This window comes from Galeopterus variegatus, unplaced genomic scaffold, assembly GCF_000696425.1.
Source record: "Galeopterus variegatus unplaced genomic scaffold, G_variegatus-3.0.2 Scaffold4091, whole genome shotgun sequence".
Taxonomy (NCBI): Eukaryota; Metazoa; Chordata; class Mammalia; order Dermoptera; family Cynocephalidae; genus Galeopterus; species Galeopterus variegatus.
Genome location: NW_007730202.1, coordinates 78810 through 103728, shown reverse-complemented (window position 1 = coordinate 103728; position 24919 = coordinate 78810). Strand labels below are relative to the sequence as shown.

The following is a 24919-nucleotide window of genomic DNA, read 5'->3' as shown; positions in this document are numbered from 1 at the left end:
AACTCCTCATTCGAAATAGATGGTGGGACGATGCAAACCGCCAATAGTGAGAACCAGATAATTCCAAGCTCTGTTTCATCCTTTGGCTTTTATAATCTGCTCTAAAACTTTGTGAAAGTATTTAAACAAGGAGTAAAATAGAAACATTTGAATTTTGCCTCCAAGAACCACATGACTTTACAGTTAACTAGAATTATCAGAATGAGAAAAGAAGTCAGTGACAGGAAGAATATTTAAAAGGCATTAAGTCTCTATAACATACAATCTAAACAGAAGTGTTTAAAGAGAACAGGAAAAACACACTAGGCAACAAGGATACTGAATTTAATAAGCATTCTTAATATACCTGGGAATAATAATTTTTTTTTCCTTATAACTTTCATTCAAGTTTGCAAGACTATTTGATAAATACGTTCAGTAAAACTAGTTAAAGGAAGAGTTTGCCTCTCGAGTGAAAATTTCCATTAGGACCCATTAATATTTGATAAATGCTTCCAATTCAACGAACAAATATCAACATGTAAAACATTTAAAGAATTCTCCAGAATGTCTGTGATGCATCAGATAAATAACTAAAAGATTTCATGCCATATCTATCCACTTGGTAATTAACTGCTCTATAACCAATTCTTCTGTTAGTCCACAGAAGATATAACAGAAAATCCATGGATGATAAAAGCAATATTTGGCATAAAGTTCTGAATCAAAGAAACATTTTTAAAAATTAAAATGTCCACTAAGTTTACAACTATATGAATTAAAAGATAATCACAAATTCATATCTATCTTTGTTTTTTACTAATTTTATTAAAGATTTTATAAAAATTCTATTTGTGGGCCGGCCCGGTGGCGCACTGCTACAGTGCGCCGCTTGGGAGTGCAGCGGCGCTCCCGCTGAGGGTTCGGATCCCACATACAGACCGGTTCCCGCTTACTGGCTGAGCGAGGTGCGGGCGCGACGCTGAGGGTTGCGATCCCGGTTGCCGGTCCCAGTCCGGTGCGGGCGCGACACTGAGGGTTGCGATCCGTTGCCGGACACGAAAAAAGACAAAAAAAAAAAGGAAAAAAAAAAATTCTATTTGTAAAAAAACAATGCTAGATTTGGTTAAAAGTAGTAATTTCATTTTAGGCCAAGTAGTCACATTCTTATCAGACTATACCTGCCCTAGAAAATATGAATCAATACAGAGACTGTGTTTCTGTAATGAAAGTCTTTCCTTTCATTCATAGCAGTAAGCAACTATTAATGCAATGCAATGCAATTTCATCAGTGCTACCAAATCTATGTTGAAGTCCATAGCACAGCATGTCACAATATTTTATTCAAGTTTTTCCCATCCATTTGTTCATTTGATTTATTCAACAAATATTCACAGAGTGCTTACTAATTGCCAGACTGAGTGTTTGGCACTAGGAGACAAATGTAATCCAGACAATATCCTTGACTGCATGGAGATTATGTTTTGGTAAGAAAACAGTTTCAAATTCATCTCATTTACTATAGACATCTTTTCTGGTTTTAGCACTGTTTATACATTGTCCAAACACAAGATTTGGATGAATGGAAAGTCTCTTATTCTCATGTAGAAACTTGTGTGTGTGTGTGTGTGTGTGTGTATTTATATAATTTTTGGTTGTCATTAACTACATGCATATGTCCCTAAGACTGATTTGTGGATTATGGAAGATAAGGCAGGGAAGGTCAAAATCATGAATATGAAAAAAAAAAAAAATTAGTCACCAAAATTAAACATAGTAGCAGCCCTAAATTAATTCTCCTAGGGCAGATCATTGATTTATGAAGGAAGGGGGTAAGTATCAATCAGAACCAGTATGAATAATAATATTAATATGTTTTTTTTTTTTCCTTTTTGTCTTTTTTCCTTTTTGGTTCATTCACTTTTGAAATTAAGAACAGGAGGCAAAATGTTACCAAATAACACTGACATTCAAGGCAAAGAGAGAGAAACATGGAGAAAACGGTGAAAAACGGAAATGCGTGAATGTGGTTAGGAAGAAAAAGTAAGAGGCAAATATTCCTCTTTGATGACATTCCCAGACTCTTCATGGGCTACATTCCATCAGTTACCCACTGTCTTTTGTTTTTCCACCCTTGCTTGTTTAATGTCTCCTTCTCCTCTGCTACCAACATGCTCCATCCTCCACTATTTGAGAAGTCTCCACTATCTGAGAAGGTTTACCTCATCATATCAGGTTATAATCTTCCTCTCCTTTCCTCTTCTACCATGCATATGAGAAGAGTGGTCAACATTTGCTCCGTCTAGTATCTTAACACCTGTCTACCACAATGACCTTTGCAATCTGGTCTCCACACATGTCATTCTATGACAGCTGTTTTCTTGAAGATCACTCAAAATCACCTAATTGTCAAAACCACAGCCTTTTTTTCAGTCCTTATCCTTGTTCAGCAGAGGACAATGACCTCGTCCTCAGAAAGACAGTTACCACCTCTTTTGAATCTCAAACCCACTTTGGAGTCCATGGTGTTCTGGTTGATACACATCTTTCTGAGGCACACTGCACAGTGGAAAGTGCACGTTTTGAAGTTAGATAAGTCTGAGTCTAATCCCAGCTGTGACCTTGGTGCAAGGTGCTTGTCTTTTCAGAGCCCATTTCCTCCTCTGGTAAGTAGACCACCACCACTGACCTCACTGAATTGTGAGGATCAAATGAAATAATGTATGCAAAGAGTTTAGCATGGTGTTTGCATGTAGTTGGTGCTCAAAAATGTCTGTTTCCCCTCCCTCCCCCTTTCTGCTTTCTCTGTATTATTCAGGCAACCCTGGCCTGGATACAGCTGTTCCACAAGGATTGTCTCATTTTGACTCTGCATTTAACATCCTTCACCTCTGCCATCTCACCCATCCCAATGCTGACTCCAGAAACTAGGTCTCTGGTTTTCTTCACCATTCTTCAGCTCCAGTTCCATATTTTCAACTACCTTCTGGGGAACCATCCAACTGGATAATCTGCCTAAACCTTAAACTGAATAGGAATAGTCTCAGTGCTTGCAGAACAGGTATAAAACCAAATGCATCATCTCCTTCAACTAGTCTTCCTACCCACTTCCCTAAAGGGACCAGTATCTTCCCAGCTGCCTGTCTTAATATCTTGTTTTATCTCTCTCTCCCCACCACATTGCTAGCCCTTTGGATCCTAGAGCTATAATGTTTCTCATCATTTGTCTCTCCCTTTCCATTTTTACTATAATCATTTAGTTCATTGCTTCATCATTCTTTGTCTAATGAGGCTGCTACTAGTAGAGGCTTTGAGAAAGTCAATTTCATAAATGATGGAGGCAAGATCCAGAATTCAAGGGGTTAATGAGAAGCACTGGAATCACTGAGGGCAGATGACCTCTTCAAGAAGTTTGGTAGTGAGTAGATGACAGTCTGAGGTCAAGGACAAAAGATATGTTTGTTTTTTCTTCCTGGTTTTTTAAACTTTAAAGATGAGTAAGTGCTTGTAGGCAGGAGGAAAGAAGTCAACAAAGAGCAAAAAGTGATAGTTTCCTACCTAATCATTTTCATTTATTCACTCATTCACTGCCAGATATTTATTGTAAATCTACGATGCTCTAGGCACAATGCTAAGTTCTAGGTATATAATGGCAAGGAAATTCAGACATAGAACCAGCCCCTAAAAATCTTCAAGTCTAGTAAGGGAGGCAGATATTAATCAAGTAATCATACAATTAAATACAAAATTAAAAACAGGATAAGTGCTAAGAAAGAGAAGTCCATGGTGTTATGACAGCCTGTTTATAGAGATATTTGATCTAGGCAGGAAATTTAGTAAGTTTCTTGAGGAAGAAATACTTTCTCAAGTTCTGAAAGATGAAGAATTAACCAAGGGAAGAACAACTGGACCTGTGTCCTATGGTGAAAGAGAGCATGATGAGAAGGGTATGAAAGAAGGTCAGAGTGGCAGAAATGGGGAGAGCCAGGGAGGGTGGTGTAAGACGAGGCTGGAGAAGGAAGCTTCTCTAAGCCACACATGGCCACGTAGGCCACCATAATGTTTTTCTTTAAGAGCTATTGGAAACCTTTGCAGGACTGATGCAAAGGAGAAGACAGGACCAGATCTGATTCCAGATCTCTAAAGCACAGGTTTCATGACATTACTCTGCTCAAAACCTAAATGATGGGCCGGCCCGTGGCTCACTCAGGAGAGTGTGGTGCTGATAACACCAAGGCCACGGGTTCGGATCCTATATAGGGATGGCCGGTTGGCTCACTAGCTGAGCGTGGTGCTGACAACACCAAGCCAAGGGTTGAGATCCCCTTACCGGTCATCTTTAAAAAAAAAACCTAAATGACTTTCACTGCCCACTGAATTAAGTTTGTTATTAAAAGATCTATCTATGATAGCTCTCTTTTCAGTTATCTTGCTCTCTTGTCTACACCTCTTTTTGCTGTTTTCATGCTATAGGTACTTTCTAGAATGCTCTCATCTGTTCATTCCTATTCCTATTTCTATCTTTTTTTTTATTATTATTATTTTATTTTATTTTATTTTTTTCCTTTTTTTGTCTTTTTTACTGACCGGTAACGGGATCGCAACCCTCGGTGTCGCACCCGTACCGGGGACCGGCAACGGGATCGCAACCCTAAGTGTTGCGCCCGCACCGCGCTTAGCCAGTGAGCGGGAACCGGTCTCCACATGGGATCCGAACCCTCGGTGGGAGCGCCGCCGCGCTCCCAAGCGGCGCACTCTCCAGTGCGCCACCGGGCCGGCCCCCTTTCTATCTTTTGAACCCATCATAAATCTCACTTCTGTGAAACCTTTTTTTGATCTTCCTAATAGAGATCTTTTCTTTCTTTGAACCCCCACATTAGTCTGTGCTTCATTTTTGGCAATTAACACATTCTATATTTTATTGTAGTTATTTGTGCACATGTTGATCTCCCCCTTTCCTCAACCTCTAATAGGCTGGAAAGACTTTGAGGGCAGAGGATTTGTTTAACCTTTGTATCCCCTACAGGGTCTAAGACATAGTCTTACCTATTTGGTTGTTCAATAAAAACTCATTGGATATTTTTTTTTTCTTTTTGTCTTTTTTACTGACCAGTAACGGGATCGCAACCCTTGGTGTTACGCCCGTACTGGGGACCGGCAATGGGATCGCAACCCTCAGTGTTGCACCCGCACCGTGCTCAGCCAGTGAGCGGGCCGAACCCTCGGCATGGGATCTGAACCCTCGGCGGGAGCGCCGCCGCGCTCCCAAGCGGCGCACTCTCCAGTGCGCCGCACTCTCCAGTGCGCCACCGGGCCAGCCCACATTGGATATTTTTTGAGTACAATTTCTAGGTATTTGAAAAATTTTCCATTATTGTGTAGATGGCTGCTTCTACACTGATTTACAGCTGTGATGCTACAGCAAAGTGTGGGTCTCATCTTTACTGGTATTCATGGGTTCTACTTATATGCTGGTTTTCATTACATGATATTAAAAACAAAACAAAAAAAAGTCCAAATGAATTCTTTAGGAGAAAAATCAGGGGTACAAGTAATGTACCTATCAACCCTTTAGCTGGCAATCAGATGGTACTATCTCAGAGAAGAAACTCAAGTTACTTTTAGTACTGGTTCAAAGAAGCTGTATGAATGAACACTTGGGATCTTTTCATCAATGAGAGGGAATAAAAAAGCAGGGAGAAAAAAAATCCTAGAGCTATTTAAAAAATATTACTTAAATGTAATTTGAACAATCAGAAACTCACACATAAAATAACTTTCTAGACTTCCCTATTTATTGATGAGACTTAATCACAGAATAAAATGTAAAGAATAAATGGAAGTGGGGAAAAAGGCCAATTGTAGTGAAAATTCTGTAAGCAAAAGAGAGTTTTAAGACATACTTTAACATTACAAATATCAACTTACAGACTTATTTTGCTCTTTACCACCCTTAGTATAATGCTGAGGTACTAAACCGCTCCACTGTCTCCTTTCGCATTCAGGGAAGGTTCTTCATCTTTGATATGGATAGCAATATGATGTCAACTAAAGTCTGGGGTAGAAAGAGAGTAAAGAAATTTTGGGGGTGTTCCTCCCATTTACTTAAATGAGCACTCAGTAATCTTTCAGTAGAAAGAGTGACTGGCCATATTGTTCAAATGTATTTCTTTGGAAACACGTGGATAGTGTCACCATGGATCTCTATCAGCAAAATTAAATTGTTTCCTATGCTAAATATACTCATCTTCATTATCTCTTTCAGTAGCCTTTGATATACTGCACTAGAACAGATTCTTACTTATAACACCTCATAGTTGAATTCATACTGCCAAGTTGATTTAATCTGGATTCAGTCCAATCCCTCATCATGCCAAAGAAAAATAATACCCAATGAGGTTAAGGAACTTGGGCAAGGCTACACTGCTAGCTGGGGACAAGAACGGGATACAATCCAGAATGAGACTGAGTTTTGGGTTTCAAGAGACCCTTATATAGTTTAAGGTGGTCTTTGGGGTAGGGGAATTACATTTAATAACAACACAATGTTTAATAAAAATTAATTAAATAAATTAAAATTGCACTTAATTTTATCTTAGGTACAAAGATAAAGCCCAAAATTTGAAAAACCAAAAAGCATGTGAGGTAACTTTAAAGTGCCCCCACAATATTTTATGCAATAGAAGTACCTAGTTTGAACCTAGTACTATTAAGGATTTGTAAGAGAAACAAAGAAAGTAGGCAAGAATACAAGAGTACTTCAAAAAGTTCATGGAAAACAGAATTAAAAGATAATATCAATCTTTCTATGAACTTTTAAAAGTACCCTCATATACCACGAAGAAGTACATCATTATGGGCTTTCCATTTCACAACTATTATCTAGAAAACTGAGATAAAAACTTTGACTATAAAAGATAATGATAGCCAAATAAAATAAAATGCTTTTCTTATAGCAGATGGTTTATGCCCTGATAATGTTTGCATTTAATGCTTTAGGATTAGCTATTAATAAGGAAGCAAGGATGCTTTTCATTGATATTTCTAATTCAAAAGAAACAAGTTCTTTGTAACTCACTTTGTAGTGATATAATACACATAAGTTTGTTTGAAGGGCTGGGTTGTAGTGACTTTAAAACTTTATATCTAAATCCTGTTTGCGACAGATCAATAGAGCAGCTTTGTAGATGAGTGTTGGAAAAGCTTTTCTACATAACTGTTGCTTTGCAACAATTCTCTCAGAATAGTGGGGCTCCAGACTTTTTTTTTTTTGGTGGCTGGCTGTATAGGAATTGAACCCTGGACCTTGGTTTTATCAGCACCATGCTCCAACCAGCCAGTCCTCCCCAGCTTTTTTTCAATGCTGTATGAAATGGAATCAACTAGGGGTGCCCCGAATAATCACAGAATGATCATCACACTTGTAGTGTGGAACCCCAAGGCTAGGAGTAACAGTGCCCTTAAGCCTCATGTTCCTAGCTCTCAGGGAGCTCAGTTAGTATGTGATCTGATCTGGGGACTGGCTCCTGAAATTAGGGCTGTGATTGGTAAGGACCAACTGCTGCAAACTGCCATCATCACCACTGCTGCTGCTACTTGGGATGGGGAAGCTGGAAAGGACATCTTTTTGCTGAGGATCCTTGTTCACTTTTAATACAGATTTTGGTCTGAGGTTGGGAACTCTCAGCTATACGTGGATTTAAAAAAAGGCTAACATTATAAAATTGCCAAAGATAAAGGGCATTCTGAGAAAAAATTCACTGTAAAAAAGTTGGTTTTGGAAAAAAAAGAACAGTAGGTTTTGATTAAAAATTTAAACAAGTATTTCTTTACAAAGTATCTGGATTCCCACATTGCTCTACTGCCTGAGGGTAAAGTTACTTCAATGAAAAATATTATATTTTTCTTATAAACTCTCAGCAATAAGTATGGGGGGGGTAGAAGTAATCTATTTATTATTTAACCCTAAGTAAAGAGGTAAATACTTAAACTTCACAATGAAAATGTAATAGGAGAGTAAACATCATAAGATAAACAAATCTAAGATTTATGCAAGCAAAACAAACACAAAAAAGGAATTTTATGGATACTGGGGAATCCAGAAGAAATATCATTAGGTGCCATTCAGACATTTAGTTTATATGGTTTCAAATTCAACACTATGACCTTTTTTGGGGGTGAAACTCATAGGCACTCATTTTGCATATGTGGTAGAAATTCCTAGAACATAAGATATTGACGTTACAAGTCCATGAAAATCAATAATCAATTAGAATAGGCATATTTAAGTTTTGGAGAAACTGCATATAGAAGCCCCTAAAATGACTACTGGGTGTGAGGCAAGACAAGATGACTTTTATTAAAGTTCAATCTTTGGAGCCTTCATACATTACCAGTGAAAATGTAAAATGGTGTAGCTGCTGTGGAAAAGTTTGTAGTTCTTCAAAAGGTTAAACATATGGCCCAGCAATTCCACTCCTAGGTATCTATATATAACCAAGAAAACTAAAAATATATTGTGATGGCTAATTCTAGGTGTCAACTTGATTAGATTAAGGAATACCTAGAAACCTGTTAAAGCAATTTTTTGGGGTGTGTCCATGATGATATGTCCAGAAGAGATTAGCATGTGGGCCTGAGTGGACTAGGTGAAAAAGATCCACCCTCATTATGGGTGGGCACCACCTGATCTGGTGGGGGCCTGGAGAGAACAAAAATGGGGAAAAGGTGAATTGCTCTGGAGCTGGGATATGCTCTGCTTTACTGTCTGTGCACATCAGAGCTCAAGATTTTTCAGCTTTTGGGTTCTAGGACTTAAACCAATGGCACCATTGGCTTTCCTATCTCTGAGGCTTCCAGAGGATCATGTCATCAGCTTCCCTGGTTCTGAGGCCTTGGGATTTGGACTGAGCCATGCTACTTACATCCAGTTTGCAGATGGCCTATCGTGGGACTCCTTATCCCTCACAATCACAGGAGCCAATTCCCCTAATAAATCCCCTCCCATGTACTTATATACATATCCTACTCCCATATATTTATATATATATTGGTTCTGTTTCTCTAGAGAACCCCTGACTAATACACATATATATCTACTCAAAAAACCTGTGAGTGAATGTTTACAACATGTTTATCCACAGTAGCCAAAACGTGGAAACAACCCAAATGTCCATCAACTCATGAACAGATAAACTAATGTGGTATATCCATACAATGGAATATCATTAGGCCATAAAAAGGAATGAAGTACTGTTACACGATACAATATGGAAGAACCTTGAAAATACGTTAAGTGAAAGAAGTCAGACATAAAAGATCATGTATTATATGATTCCATTTATATGAAATGTTCAGAGTAGGTAAATCCATAGAGATACAGTAGATTTGTGGTTGCCTGAGGATGGGAGAAGGGGAAATTGGGAATGAGCTAATAGATATGAGGTTTCTTTTTGGAGTGACAGAAATGTTCTGGAATTAGTGGTGATGGCTGCACAACATAGTGAATATACTAAAAACCAGTGAACTGTATACTTTAAAATGGTAAATTTTATGTTATATAAATTTTATCTCAGTAAAAAGTTCAATTAAATATAAAAATTCCATAATTATAAGGAAATATAAAAAAAAAAACTTATATGATTTTCTAATATGGTCTCAAACACATGGAACTAAAGAGAAAGGCTTGGGAATACTTCTAAGAACTAATACATTTCTAAGGAGCCATATCTTTGTTTTTCATGATGTGCTCACAAATATTTCTGAGGAAATTAGTGATGGGCAAGCTTTAAAAAAACAGTCTGCTGAGGCAAAAAGCTTTAGTCACATCTTTCCACTCATGCCTGGTAGCCCTAGGGAAGTGACTCTCTAGAGCATCTATCTATCTGTATGATGGTTACCTAAAGTGGCTGACCGTGTCCAGTGATGGCTTTTCTTTAGTGATCATGGTCAAGTTAAGCTTGTTTAAATACCATTTCCCAGGACTTACATGCTACTCCCTGAATGACGGGCATACTCAAAGCTTTTAGAGGGAATAAACTATTGCATGGTCTCTGCCTAGGAAGCAGGCCACAGTTCACTGGAAACAGCCAGTTCAGATAAATAAAATGAAAGCAGACATTTTTGGAGATGGTCTTGAAAGCTTTCCATTAGGGAACATCAAGGGCATAAAACTAGGAATAGCATGTATCCATGTTAGACCACTACAAGTCATTTTACCCTCTATCCTTCCTGAGTAACACAAAGTAAGTATTCATCTCCTTCATTAGATAACCAAATAATTCCCATGGAATACAACACATATCTCTCTCCCTGGTCACTCATTAAAAAACATTTGACTCCTATGCTTCAATTAACCATAGATCATCAGAATACAAAGTAGTGAACTATTTACAGAGGTTCCATATTAAACTTGGCTGAAAAAGTTATATTTTAAGTACAAGCACTCTGGAAGAAACTTGATTCCCATTTTTGCATGCTGGCTGCACATAAAGGAACTCAGGCCAGTTATCTGCATCTTGATAGCCTCCTGTATGGTTTCTATTTGGCTGCCAGTTTTGGTGTGGTTCTTTCCCTCGATTTCTTAGCTTTAGGTCAGCATTGGGATAGTTCCCCCTTGTGTTACAGGCTCAAGTATAATGATAGAAGTCAAAGAAGACTGGGGAAAACTAAGAACGAAGGAAAGAAGAGGGACAGGTCTGTTGGAGGTGTCCTATAGCAATAAAATCTTCTCAAAGTACCAGTCAAAATCTTCTCAAATAAACTATTCTAAATATTGTAACTATAATGAAAAGTGATTCTTCACGTTCTGGTGTCCTATATTGTGGGTAAGATGGGAATTATAAGGAATATATACACAAGTATACGATACACTATGATACTGCATGATAAAATACACTTATGCAGTTTGTTGTGCTTTCTTATTTGGTATATAAACATATAAAAATATGTAAGCACATTAACAAGCTGTACACAGTGGGGTATATAGATACTAAAATACAGAAGATTGACTATATATTTGTACAAATTTTAAAAAATGTCACTGCATCAAAGACTGTGGAGAGAGCCTAACATCTTACCAGAGCATATATATTCCGGAAAATCAGATTCAACTTTGTGTTATTTCAATACAGAGTACCTTTGCCAAGAGCAAAACTTGATGTAAGAGTAAAGCGTGATAAAGTTCGACTGAGATGCAAAATTATAACCAAGTGCTTAAGCAATAAATCTCAGAATTACCAGATTATTATATTTTTAATCAGTTCTTAAAAAAAGAAATACTGGGTCAATCAACTATCACTATTATAGATGTTCTTCTATGTGTAAGGAGTTCTTGAGAATCTTAATAACATTTATTTAATAAAAATGGGAGGACTAAAAGAACATTAATTCCTTCATTATTAAATAAAAGGATACTGTTTAAGCTCTGCTTTAAAAGGTCTTTCCATGTGCTCTTGGCAACCAGTAAGGGTCTGAATACACAATGTAAGTACCAATAAATGTTGCAATCACAAGACCCATTCAAGACCCATGGAATTAGTGAGAAATCTAAATGGGGTAGGAATGGGTCATGATGTACTTTCACATATAGGTACATTTCACTGAATGTACAATGTTCAACTGTCCCAACTCTATTCGATCAAATTTCTTTCTGAGATTATATGGGTATAAAGTTCCCATCAGTATACACTGATAAATTACATGTTGTAGTTCAAAAGTTTTTAATATTAATACAAGGGGGTCTTCAAAAAGTTCATGGAAAGATGTGTGTTATCTTTTAATTCCATTTTTCCATGAACTTTTTGAAGTACTTTTGTACATTTGTGAAAGTACAATGGAAGTAACCAGGAAAAGAAGATTTGCTACACAAATACCTTATTTACTTTTAAGAATACAGACATAAAAATTCAAAACCCAGCTTTGTTTCTGTTGTTCTGGACTATCACGTTCCTTTAACAAGAATTAGACTTGAACAAGTACAGCAACATACTAACACAATCATATATACGTATGTATATGTATCCTTTTCAAAGTGGTTCACAAGAATTTTGAAAACAGCTTTCATGCATGAAGCAAATGCTAGTAATAACAAAACTTTGCAATACTCATACAGAAAGAACAGTACTATTGTCATAATATGCTGAACATATTATCATATATTCATCTTCAGGGACTACAACTGCCATTCAGAATCTTTTTCCTAGCTATAAAGACTTACAAGAAGTTTATTTAACATGAATTCCAGAAATGCCTATAAGTTATGACTAAAAAAATTCCATTGGAAATTTGAGTAAATGCAAAGGCTTTCTGAATAACAGAATAATTATTTTTTAAAAAGATACTCACATGTATGCCTGTATTCAATATTAGTGGCAATAAGCGAAAAGGTTCAAAGGTAGGGTTACTGACCCATAAATATGTCTGTATGTGTTTCCCCCTTCTCTTTATATGTGCCCGTTTTTTTTTTTTTGGTGCATACAGTCTCTATATTTTTCACTGTAAGGCTCTTTATCCAGTGTTGGCCCTCATGCCTGCTTTTTCCTCAATGACAAAATGCCTTCAACTTTAAAAAGTAATTGTGTTCCTGTACTGGCCAGCTGCCAAAACCAAAAAAAAAAAAAAAACCAAACAAAAAAAACCCATAAAAAGTAATTCTGAACTGTAAGTGGGAGGAAAGAAGGGTGGAAATATAAATTAAAGTACTATTATACTTTATAGAAGTCAATGGTATCAGTTTTAACATGATGAGTATATATTTTAATTTTACTCCTGACTTGTTCAGTAATAGTTACTGTAAAAGGGTGATAAAAAGACAAACATGGGAATGAAAGGGACTATCGGTTGAGCCACAGATTCCCTGGGGGGGCAGAAATATGAAAAGCTAAAGGAGACTTTAAGAAATAAAATAATATGGGAGCAAGAGACAGAAGTCTTAGAAGCTGATGATCAAAGAATAAGGAGATTCAAGTCCCAGGAATTAGTAAGAAATCTAAATGGGGTGGGAGTGGGTCATGATGTACTTTCATATATAGATGCATTTCAGTGAGTGTACAATAATCAACTGTACCAACTCTACTTGATCAAATTTCTTTCTGGGTTTATATAGGTATAAAATTCCTATCTGTATATAATGGTAAGCTACATATTGTGGTTCAAATGTTTTTAATGTTAATACAAGGGGTCTTCAAAAAGTTCATGGAAAGATGTGTTATCTTCGAACTCTATTTTATATTTAATGTACAGAATCTGCAAATGCAGAATGGAAAGGATTTGCAAGGAGGGCCTAAGGCAAAAATTAGACAGAATTATGAAAAAACAAGATTCCAAAGGCAAAAACCTAGGAAGCACCATCTTACTTGGTGTTTACAGTGACCAAAGATTTTAAACAGTAGCCAAAAGGGTCCTAACTGGAAAGGAGTTTAGTTGTCCAGGGATCAAATAGACCAATGACTAGGGAAAGATCAGCCCTAGCTCTAGGGGTAAGGGCATAATGAAAAAGGAGGCAATACAAATGACAAAAGGAAATGTCAGTGTTTACTGCTACAACTTCAAGATTGACTGCACAATGTGAAGCATGCAATACACCTAAGGTGTGTGCAGTTTGTTTCTTGAGTTCAATTAAATTACTATTTTTATGGGCCACTAACCCTTGAAATAAGAGGTTCCCTACATTACATCCAAAGTTAGGGAAGTCAAATTGTGCATAAAAAGATTAGCAAAGCTTTCAATACCTTTGTGCCACATGGGTGCCTCTATTAAAATCAAACACTAGAGGTATATTTTTGCATGATCATATAAAATTTTAATGGTAGCCTTTATTATTTCATTTTCCATTCCTTTTTTTTTTTTGGTTCCTTGCTATACATTTTAGAGATGTGGCAAAAATACAAAATAAGTCCAAAAAAAGTAGGACCTAATGTGTTCTCATTAAGCAGTTGCTCCTGAAGATAATACTTGCAGTCACTGGCTTAGAAAGCAAGATTCTGAGATTACTACTGCGCCTAGGCCTCTGACTTGTCAATCAAAAAAGTTACTTTTCCTTTAGTATAATGAATTGCAGAAGTACAGTTAAAGAGTTGTCTACGAGGGCTTATTAGCAGGCATATGATATGGTGGGTGAGCAGAGATACTGATATTTTCTATGCCAGTGACCGAAATATTTACAAATTTCATAAAATGGAAAGAACTTTCTAAAAAATTAATAAGATCTGTTTCACAAATTATCAATTCAACCGGAACACTGAATAGTAAAATGACAAAAGATTTGTTCTTATGGTTGATAAAAAATTTATATCGGGGCATTCAAGTAAAGTTATTTTCTGTGTTCTGATTTAATGAATCATGTGAGTTGTATCTGGTTGGGTGACACAGATTCTGGCTCACTGAAGCCTACTCTAATGCTTCCCAGCACAGCCTTCCTTGGGACAGTGAAGCCAGAATAACATGTCAGACTGAGTAATATCAAAGAACAAGAGAGCAGGGCTGGAGTCGCTATGAGGTTGACTCATAACACTTCTTGACCTTTGAGTGTCTGGTAAGTTTTCAACGTCCTGTGGGCTTCAATGACCTAACAAGCACCAAGCAGCAACAGTAATGCAGTAATAAATGGTCCTCAAAAGAAAGTTTTTGCAATTCAAGCTGAAAAACACTACACTTATTAAATGTGTTTTAATTCTGTTGAAAAATAGCCTTAGAAACCACTAGTGGTTTCTCAAAAGGTGAATGAGTATTAAATGTTTTATGCATGCATGTATAGTAAGCATCTACTTTAGTTCCTTTAAATCTTTTAGATTTGAAAATGTACATTAATTTGGAAAACAAAACTTTTCTGATGCTGTTAATGATAAAATATGTTGAAGAAAAATGAAATAGCTTTAGATATGTAAAAATACAGATTTAAAATAATAAATCGTGTTCAATGTTAATAAAATGAACTATTAAAATTGAAACTAAAGAACTATTCTATTCTATTTAGTTTAGTATACAACACACATAGGGATGTTATTTTCTTTCAAAAGATGGTAACAAATAGTATTTGTGAAGAAAAAGGTCCTCAGAAGAAAAGATGGTAACAAATATAAAGAGAATGATTAGAGCTTATCGAAATATGGCATATCACTACATGAAAATTATTTTACCTTATAGGAAGGGAAAATATGGCACTAAATAGAGGCATGACATTTTCCATGGCAGTTTACAAGATCAGTGAATAACTCTGTTTTTCCCTAATCAAAATTCTTCATATTTAGGATTTAGAGTTAAAAGAGTACTTACAATGACAGCAACACCATAGCAATTAAAGTCCACTCTGCAGGATTGTGTATAATATTTCTATTTGTTAATCTGAAAGACAGTAAGATACAATTTACCCAAGGATTGTTACATTTAAATATATAAACTTTCTATATCTAGATAAAATAAGATTTAGGGCATTATGTGTCCAAGCAGCACTATTTTTTTTTTAAGTACTTGTTATATTTGACAGGAAAGAGTCGATAGTATAATAATGTGGCTTGATATTCAGTATCTGATAATGACGATCTCAAAAGGAAGTATTCCAGCCCCACTTTTATATATTTATAACAACAATACTATTAGAAAAGATGGGAATAGAGGAACAATGTGGGAAACTAAATTGCATGGTTTATCAAAATACACACACACACATCCTGTAACAACATGCTTTATGCTCTATGCTTTCCCCAATCAAATATTCTATTAAAGCTTATAAAGTAATTTCTGATTTTAATTTTACTTCACTTTTTGAACATTTCCACCCTGTGCTAGGTTGGCAGCAGGCAATTAAGAGACAGCATAATCCACAATTTACAGAAATAAGAGTTGGCTTATTAAGTTGTAGGAATAAGTCAGTAATTACTAAAGAAAACAAGTTTTAAAAAATCAGAAGTAAATTTTATCACTTAGCCGTTGATGGCAACAAAATACTCTGTAGTCCTTTTAGTTTCTCTGAAAGCATTTAGAGTCAAGAGTTTGGATCCCTGTACTGGCCATCCACAAAAAAAAAAAAAAAAAAAGGAAAAGAAAACATTTAGAAAGATTACTTTAAATTAAAAAATGATATAAATCAGTAAGAAAAAGCAGGCCAATAACTAAATGGGCAAAGGAGAAGAGTAGAAATGACCAATAAACATTTGAAAAGGAGCTCAATCTTGCTAGTAATCTGGGAAATTACTATAAAAACAAAAATTCACTCCATCAAACTAGCAAAAATGAAAGACCAACAACACCAAAGGTTGGTGAGGACAGAAAGTAGTACCCTTAATACACTGTTGATGTCAGCAATTGAACAATTTGGCAGTACCTAATACAGTTGAAAATGCACATGAATAGCCCAGCTATTTCATTTCTAGATATAAAATCTTAAAAACTGTCACTTATGCAGAAGAGAATGTGTATTAAAATCATTAATACAACACTGTAACGGGGGGACAATAAATTGTGGCATATTTACAGAATATTAAATAGCTGTTAAAATGGACAAACTAGATTTATATATTTTGCTCATCATTAATTTTGAACAAAAGAAAGCAAATATGGTATGACATTATTTACATAAATCAAAACCAGACAATATTAAATACTGTTTATGGACACACATATATATATTAAAAGTATAAAAATGAAGACTGGGGGCCGGCCCGGTGGCTCACTGCTAACAGTGCGCCGCTTGGGAGCGCGGCAGCGCTCCCGCTGAAGGTTCGGATCCCATATACAGACCGGCAGCTCACTGGCTGAGCGAGTTGCGGGGGCAACACCGAGGGCTGCGATCCCGTTGCCGGTCCCGGTCCGGTACGGGCGCGACACTGAGGGTTGTGATCCGTTGCCGGTCACGAAAAAAGACAAAAAGGAAATAAAAAAAAAAAATGAAGACTGGAAGGATACACATTTACTTCACAGTCTCAGTTGCTTCTGGTGAGAAAAAGAGAATGGATTAGAAAAGGGAATAAAGGGAACTTCATGTCTTCCTCCTCCTTTGCACTGGCTATTCCATCTGTCTGAAACTATCTTCCCCCAGATAAGTTTCCTTATGTCATTTTTGTAATAAGGCCTATTTGGACCACCCTATTAAAAAGTGCAACTTGCCTTGTACCTCTCAGCCCAATACTCCTGACCCCCCTTGCCCTGCTATATATATATTTTTTCTTTTTCCATACCACTTATCACCTTCTAACGTATAATTACTGTTTATTATCTATTTTCTCTCGTCTAAGGGCAGGAATCTTTATGTTCTTCACCTATTTATTCCAAGTGCCCAGAATGAGCAACTGGCAGTTGGTAGGCATTCAATATGTTTTTGAATGAATGACTAATGTTTTATTTCTCTTATTTAAAAATGTATATCTGAATCAAATTTTAGAAAATATTAAATCTAATGAGTAGAAGATATATTTTGTTACATTAATCTAAATTTCCCCATAGTTTCAAATGTTTTTCAAAATAAAAGTCTAGATTATATAAAAAGGAAGTATAGGTTAGCAGTTAGAGTTTAATACCCAGATTTGTCACTCAGTAGTGTTTTACCTTGGACACATTATTTGATGACCATAAAACTTTTTGTTCTTAATTTGGTAAAATAAGGACAAAAATACCATCTACCTCATAGGGTTCTTGTGAGGATTAAATGTACAAAAGTCATCCATGCTGCCAAGTCCAACCAACATTTCTCAGTCCTCATCTTACTCTATCAGCAGCATTTAATACAGTTGATGACGCCCTTCTCCATGGAACATTTTCTCCACCTGGTTTTCCCCCCTCTCACTGGCACTCCTCAGACCTTTTAATATCGGAGTGCCCCAGGGTCTCTCCCTGTAGGTCTCTTCTCTATGAATGTTCTTTCCCTTGGTGATATTATCCAATATTAGATAACTTTAAATATTAGATAACTATGTGTTGACAACTCTCAAATTTATTATCTCTGGTCTGGACCTCTTCCTTGAATTCTAGACTTCGATACCTAATGGTCCACTTGACATCTCTACTTGGATGTCTAATAGATATCTCAAAATTAAGTAGAGTGAAAACTGAGTTCCTCATTTTCCCCCTAAAACCAGGTCCTTCTAAGGACATTCCATCTGAGTAAATGGCTACTCTCTCCTTCCAGAATCCAGTTGCTAAGCCAAATACCTTGCAGTTAAACTTGACTCTTTTCACATCCATGTCCAACCAGTCATCAAATCCTGATGGTTCCACCTTCAAAACAGAATCTGATCAATTCTTATTACTTCCACTGCTTCTCTTTGGTCCATACCATTCCTTGACTAGATTACCAAAAAGCCTCCTAATTGTTTTCCCTGCCTCTCCCCATCTGTTGCAATTCTCAATGTGGCAGCAAGAGTGATGGTGTTAAAAAATTTATGTTAGATCATGTCACTCCTCTGTTCAGAACCCACCAATTGCTCCCCATCTCACTCGGAGTAACAGACAAAGAACTATCGTGGCTACAAGGCCTACAGAGTATGGGCCTCGCCCAGCCCCCACCCCACGCTTCTCTGGCCAGCTCTCTACTTTTGCCTGTGCTCTTTGCTCTAGCCTCACTAGCACCCTGAATATTCTGTGAATACAGCCGGCCCACTCCTGCTTTGGAGCCTTTGCACCTGCTGTTCTCTCTGTCTGATATATTCTCAGATAGCAACGCAGCTTGCTCCCTCATCTGTAGCTCTCTAAACAAACGGCATCTTCTCAATGAGGTCTTCCCTCACCAGCCTAGTTAAAACTACAACTTTCTCCTTCCTTGGTGCAATCCTGTTTCCTTAGTTCTAGGGGAAAAAGTAGGAGAATGAACTGGTGAAGGGAAAGGAGCATATCGCCACATAATAATAATTTACATATTATGTTTTTAAAAATTTATCTATCCCCTCTATTAGAATGTAAGTTCCATGAGAGAAGGAATTTTTTTGTCTGTTTTGTTTAATTGCTACACCTGTAGCAACTAAAACAGAATCTAGCACATAACCAAAAGACCTCAAAGAGGGATAAGCATGTAAGAAAAAAAATGACAAAAACAGTAAAATAGAATTTCCTTTTCTACTGTACTCAAATCTCCCAAAGTTAAGACAGATTTAAGATTTCATAAATTTACTCATTTGGTAAAAAATGCAGAGTGCCTGCTCTATATCACTGTTCCAGGCACTAATGAAAACACTAATAAGAGGTTATGCTTTCATTTCAACATACTTCTAGTAGCAGAATAGCAAAGTTTTACTTGTTTTCAAATTTTCTTTTTGCTGAACCAAAATAATTTCAAGCACAGATGCTAAATGAATACACTTACTATTGTCTGAGTGATAATTCAAAAACAAAAATAGTAATATTTGATAAAAAACATCTAAAAAGCACTTTTTCAATATATAATTTAAAATTCATATAGATTTAGGAAAATACTTTGATTCACCACTGATGAAATTTAAAAAGGACTTTTGTGTCAAAATATAATTTTAATTCAAATATGTTTTAGAAAAATATCTTGATTCAACACTGATGACAGTGAATCATCACCAAAACAACAGCTTCTGATGCAAGCTGCTTTAGACTATGACAGGTAAGAAGTTGCTTTAGACTATGACAGGTAAATCAGTGTAACATTCTGGATAACAGATTGTGATGCAATTCAGTGGAAAGGACAGCTCTAGTCACTGGGGAAAGATTCTTCAAAGAGCTGAAAAAGCTGCTGTATGTTTAGGCCCTAAAATAGGCTCTTAACAGACTGCACATTAGAATCACCTAGGGGGCTTTTAAAAAATACTAATGTCTGAGCCCAACCATAACCAAATGAAACTTAATCTCTAGGGGTGGAGCCAGGCATCTGTAGTTGTTAAAAGCTCCCCAGGTAATTCTGATGCACAACTTGCTTAAAAATCACTGTTCTACAAGTTCCTATTATTGATTATCATTTCAAAGAGAAGGATATGGTTATTTATGTCAACTCTTTCCCACTGTCAGTATTGATTGAAAAGATTTCTCAACACTAGTCACTGTCATCAATATGGCATTTTTTCAGAGGCTTCACCTGGAAACTCTGGCTTAGAAATAGTTGCATACCTGCTAAAGTTGTCTTATCAGAATCTGAAGACCCCAAATCAATTATTTTACCAGACAGAGGTCATTTTGTATTCTAAGCAACTGACTTTTTCTAAAAGGAAGCAAAACCAAACCAAGCCATTTTTATTAAAGCTATAGACTTTGACCTGCAGGTATTAAAGAATAAAGATTTTAAAAATAAATTAACATCAGGGTTTTTGGAAGAGAATTTTATAACATCCCCTACCAAAATAATGCATAATTTTTTGGCTTATTTACCCCAAACTTTTAAATTAAATTTCAAACATATATAAAAGTAGTGAGACTATAAAATAAACTCATATACTCAACACAACTTTGACAATTATCAATTCCTGTCAAATCGTGTTTCATCTGTACAACCCCATATTCAACACCACCCCTAACATTTTTTTGTCACAATTCCATTAGGCCCACTGCCTTTTTCAAGTTCTCCTGATAGAAATGTCCAGGTCTGGATTTTTGGTCTGGTGAGACTGCCGCTTCTAGATTTGTTATATCCTTCTAAGTACATTGAATATACTACCAGATGCTCCTGTGATATGTATGTAAGGAAACCAGGCAAATGTTTGGACTGCTGGCATCAGTAAGACTGCCATTTCAGAGAATGGAAGATATAATACAATACAAATGACATAAGTCTTTTATCTTTCATGTCTCAGTTTTAATGTCATTTCTTCAGGGAGGGTGTCCCTGATGATGCAATGTTTTCCCCAGCTGACAAGGCTAATTTCCAGTTGAAAGCTTCCATAACACCCTGAACTTTTGTAAAATTTATTGTAACTCTTTTTTGCAATTTTAACTATTTTAACTGGCCAGCTGCCAAAGAAATATAAATAAATCAAAATCAAATTCAATGAAACATAGAACAGCACCTGGTCTTCATCTTCCCTAAACTTTTTGTTAATATGATATCCATTCCTTCATAAATGCTGAACAAATTCTAAACTTCATTGTTTTCACATTGTATGCATCTATTCAAACTTTATCATCAGTGTACACAATTGTTAAATACCTTTTCCCCTCCTGGATGCATGGATCTGTGACAGGTATAAGACAGAGCACCTAAAAACTAGTATTTCTCTTCCTCAGTAACAGGGATGCACAGAAGTTCAGCTTTGGCCTTGTTATTTGGCCCAAACCCTCTTTCTGGCAAAGCAGTCAGTCAGTCAGTTGTCCAAAGGCCTATGCCAATCTGAGTATCATTTCTGGCATCCCTAAACTTGTGTGATCAATGATCTTGAAATTGCATAGTTTTCATAATATCTAATGAGTGTAACAATCTTAGTAATTAGAACAATCATGTCATTCAGATTTATTATTACCTAAACATTTACCTTCAAATATAAACATCCCAGATGATGCTTGTTTTATGCTCTTATGTGCTTGTTTTATCAAAGAATAAAATACTACAATAATTAATGATGCTTGTGAAAACTTAATTTTATGTATAAAACCATCAGTAATCACTTTTAATTATTTTGGAAAATATACTGACAGTTAATACAAATGTTAAACACATTAAATAGATTACTTTCTCAAAAACATATCTTGGAAAGATGTTTATAAAAATTTAAACAATGTAAGACAATAGTACAGACCAGATTTTATCATAACTCAATCTTTTTTTTTTTTTGTCCTTTTTTGTGACCGGTAAGGGGATTGCAACCCTTGGCATGGTGTCACCCACACTGCGCTCAGCCAGTGAGCGCACCGGCCATCCTTATATAGGATCCGAACCCGCGGCGGGAGCTCCGCTGTGCTCCCAAGCGCTGCACTCTCCCGAGTGCGCCATAGGGCCAGCCCATAACTCAATCTTTGTAGAACTTCATTATCTACTAGCATTCATAACATTAAAGAAAATAACTTTTAAGAGCTGCATTTAAATTTTAGGTATTTACTTCCACTTAATTCACAAATCTTTCAAGAAAAAGTCCTAGTGGAGAATTCTTCACATCTTGTGATGATGAATTAAAACAATGTCATTTACAAATATCATGAATTAGAAAAATTCCTAAGCTATGTAAACAACAGATATGCAATAATCCAAATATAATCTCTAATAAAGATATGATAATGGATCCCCAAACAGGCCAGTTGCCAAAAAAAAAAAAAAAGAAAAAAAAAAGATAATAATATAAATGTGTTAAGACAAAAGTGTTATAGAAAACTACCCCAAACATTTTGTTTAATCAAACTTCATACAAAAGGATCTAGAAGAATGTTTTAAGACGACTCCTATAGTTTTGAGTCTATGAAGGCTAAATATTTAAATGTAAATTGTTACAAATGATCTTTTTCAGTAGCTAAAGACAAAATTTTTGAGATTTGCCTTAAACTATGAAGCCCCAAATATATAGTTCCTTTTAGAAAATACCTTACTGAAAAACTTTTTCATAAATTATTTTGTGGCACACAAAAAGATTAGTGATATTTTAAAATGTGCCAGTTGAGGGCCAAGCCCGTGGCGCACTCGGGAGAGTGTGGCGCTGGGAGTGCAGTAGCGCTCCCGCCGCGGGTTCAGATCCTATATAGGGATGACCTGTGCGCTCATAGCACTCACTGGCTGAACGCGGTGTGGCTGGTCTCAAAAAGGAAAAAAAAAAAAAAATGTGCCAGTTGAGGGCCGAGCCCGTGGCGCACTCGGGAGAGTGTGGCGCTGAGAGTGCAGTAGCGCTCCCGCCGCGGGTTCAGATCCTATATAGGGATGACCTGTGCGCTCATAGCACTCACTGGCTGAACGCGGTGTGGCTGGTCTCAAAAAGGAAAAAAAAAAAAAAATGTGCCAGTTGAGGGCCGAGCCCGTGGCGCACTCGGGAGAGTGTGGCGCTGAGAGTGCAGTAGCGCTCCCGCCGCGGGTTCAGATCCTATATAGGGATGACCTGTGCGCTCATAGCACTCACTGGCTGAACGCGGTGTGGCTGGTCTCAAAAAGGAAAAAAAAAAAAAAAAAAAAAATGTGCCAGTTGAAAGTGATTGTCTGGGCCGGAAGCAGCCGGCAGCAGCACCAGACAGCGGAACCAGGCAGCTCCACATGGCTCCCTCATCCCGCTGCCTTGAACCCAGGCAGAGGGGGGAGCTCCAGGCCCCGGTCCTGCACCCTGAACTGGCTCTGTGCAGGTGAGCCCACTGGGGGCAGCTGGCAGCAACACCAGCCAGTGGAACCATGCAGCTCCACATAGCCCCTCATCCTGCCTCAGACCCGGGAGGGAGCACTAGCCACGGTTCCAACCCACTGAGTTTGTCCCAGCAGAACTCCACATGCTAGGGGCTCATTCTATGACCACAGAGTCTAAATGGGAACCAAGGTGCTTTAACATAACCACCACCACACCTACTGTCAAGCAAAGACAATTCATCCCCCACAGTAGCAAACAAGGCCACTCCATAGCCAACCTCAGTGTAAGAGAAGAAGCAAACCCCCTACCAAATGAACAAGCATCAGTGAAAAAACACTAGGAGCACAAACAATCAAGAAGAAATGACACCACCAAAAGGATGCAGTAATGCTCCAAAGTCAGACTCCATGGAATAGGGAATCTTTGAAATATCTGAAAAAGAATTTCAAGCAAGGATCTTAAGAAAACTTGAAGAAATAAAGGAAGACTCAATTAGAGAACACAATGAAACAAGAAAAAACATCCAGAATATGAAGGAGGAAATCTACAAAGAGATTAATACCATAAAAAAGAGTGTAGCAGAACTTCTAGAAATGAAAGACTCACTCAGTGAAATAAAAAACATGACTGAGAGCTTGAGCAGTAGGGTAGAGCAAGCAGGAGAAAGAATTTCAGAGCCTGAAGATGATCTTTTTGAAATAAGTAAGGCAGACAGAAAAGAGGAAAAAAGAATTAAAAATAATGAGGAAAATCTATGAGAGACAGCAGACAACCTCAAGTGCTCTAACATCTGAATTGTGGGTATTCCTGAAGGGCAAGAGAAAGGAAAAGGTATTGAAAACCTACTTAAGGAAATAGTAACAGAAAACTTCCCGGGTGTAGGGCGAGATACAGACCTTCAGATCCATTAAACTCAAAGGTCCTCAAACAGATTCAACCTAAAAAGATCCTCCCCAAGACATATTATAGTTAAATTTGCAAAGCTCAAAGACAAAGAGAATTCTACAAGCAGCAAGAGAAAATCATCAGGTCACTTATATGGGAACCCCCATCAAACTAACAGCAGACTTCTCAAATGAAACCCTACAGGCCAGAAGAAAGTGGAACAATATATTCAAAATACTAAAAGAAAAAAACTGCCAGCCAAGAATTCTTTACCTAGCAAGGATCTCTTTCAGAAACGAGGGAAAATAGTGTACTTCCTAGATAAACAAAAGTTGTGGGAGTTTACCACCACACGACCAGCCCTGCAAGAAATTCTCAAAGGAGTCATTCATCTGGAATCTGAATAATGGTGACCATCATTACGAATACACAAGCAAGAGCAAAACCCACAGTTAAAACAAAAATGCCAGCAAGAAAGAGAAAGAAGCTAAATCATTCCGCCTTAAATTCCCAACTCACATTGAAGAAGAGAAATAAAAGGGGAAATAATGATCAAAAGATATTTAAATCACCTAAACAAGTAGCAATTAAATGACAGGAATTAAACTATACTTCTCAATAACTACTCTGAATGTGAATGGACTAAACTCCCCATTCAAAAGACACAGACTGACTGACTGGATTAAAAAGCTAGACCCAAGTATATGCTGTCTTCAAGAGACCCACCTCACCTGTAAAGGCACTCAGACTAAAAGTGAAGGGATAGGGCCGGCCCGGTGGCGCACTGCTACAGTGCGCCGCTTGGGAGTGCGGCGGCGCTCCCGCTGAGGGTTCGGATCCCACATACAGGCCGGTTCCCG

The 24919-nt window shown here is 37.1% G+C and overlaps 1 protein-coding gene across 1 annotated transcript in view; it reads right to left on the bottom strand.

The window, feature by feature from the left end:
• Positions 1-24919, bottom strand: part of RPAP2 (RNA polymerase II associated protein 2) — an 84047-nt gene that overhangs the window by 18511 nt on the left and 40617 nt on the right. Inside the window, exon 12 of the mRNA XM_008586734.1 lies at positions 15253-15321. Within this exon, the coding sequence (XP_008584956.1) occupies positions 15253-15321 (69 nt within the window). The remainder of the gene's footprint in view (positions 1-15252; positions 15322-24919) is intronic.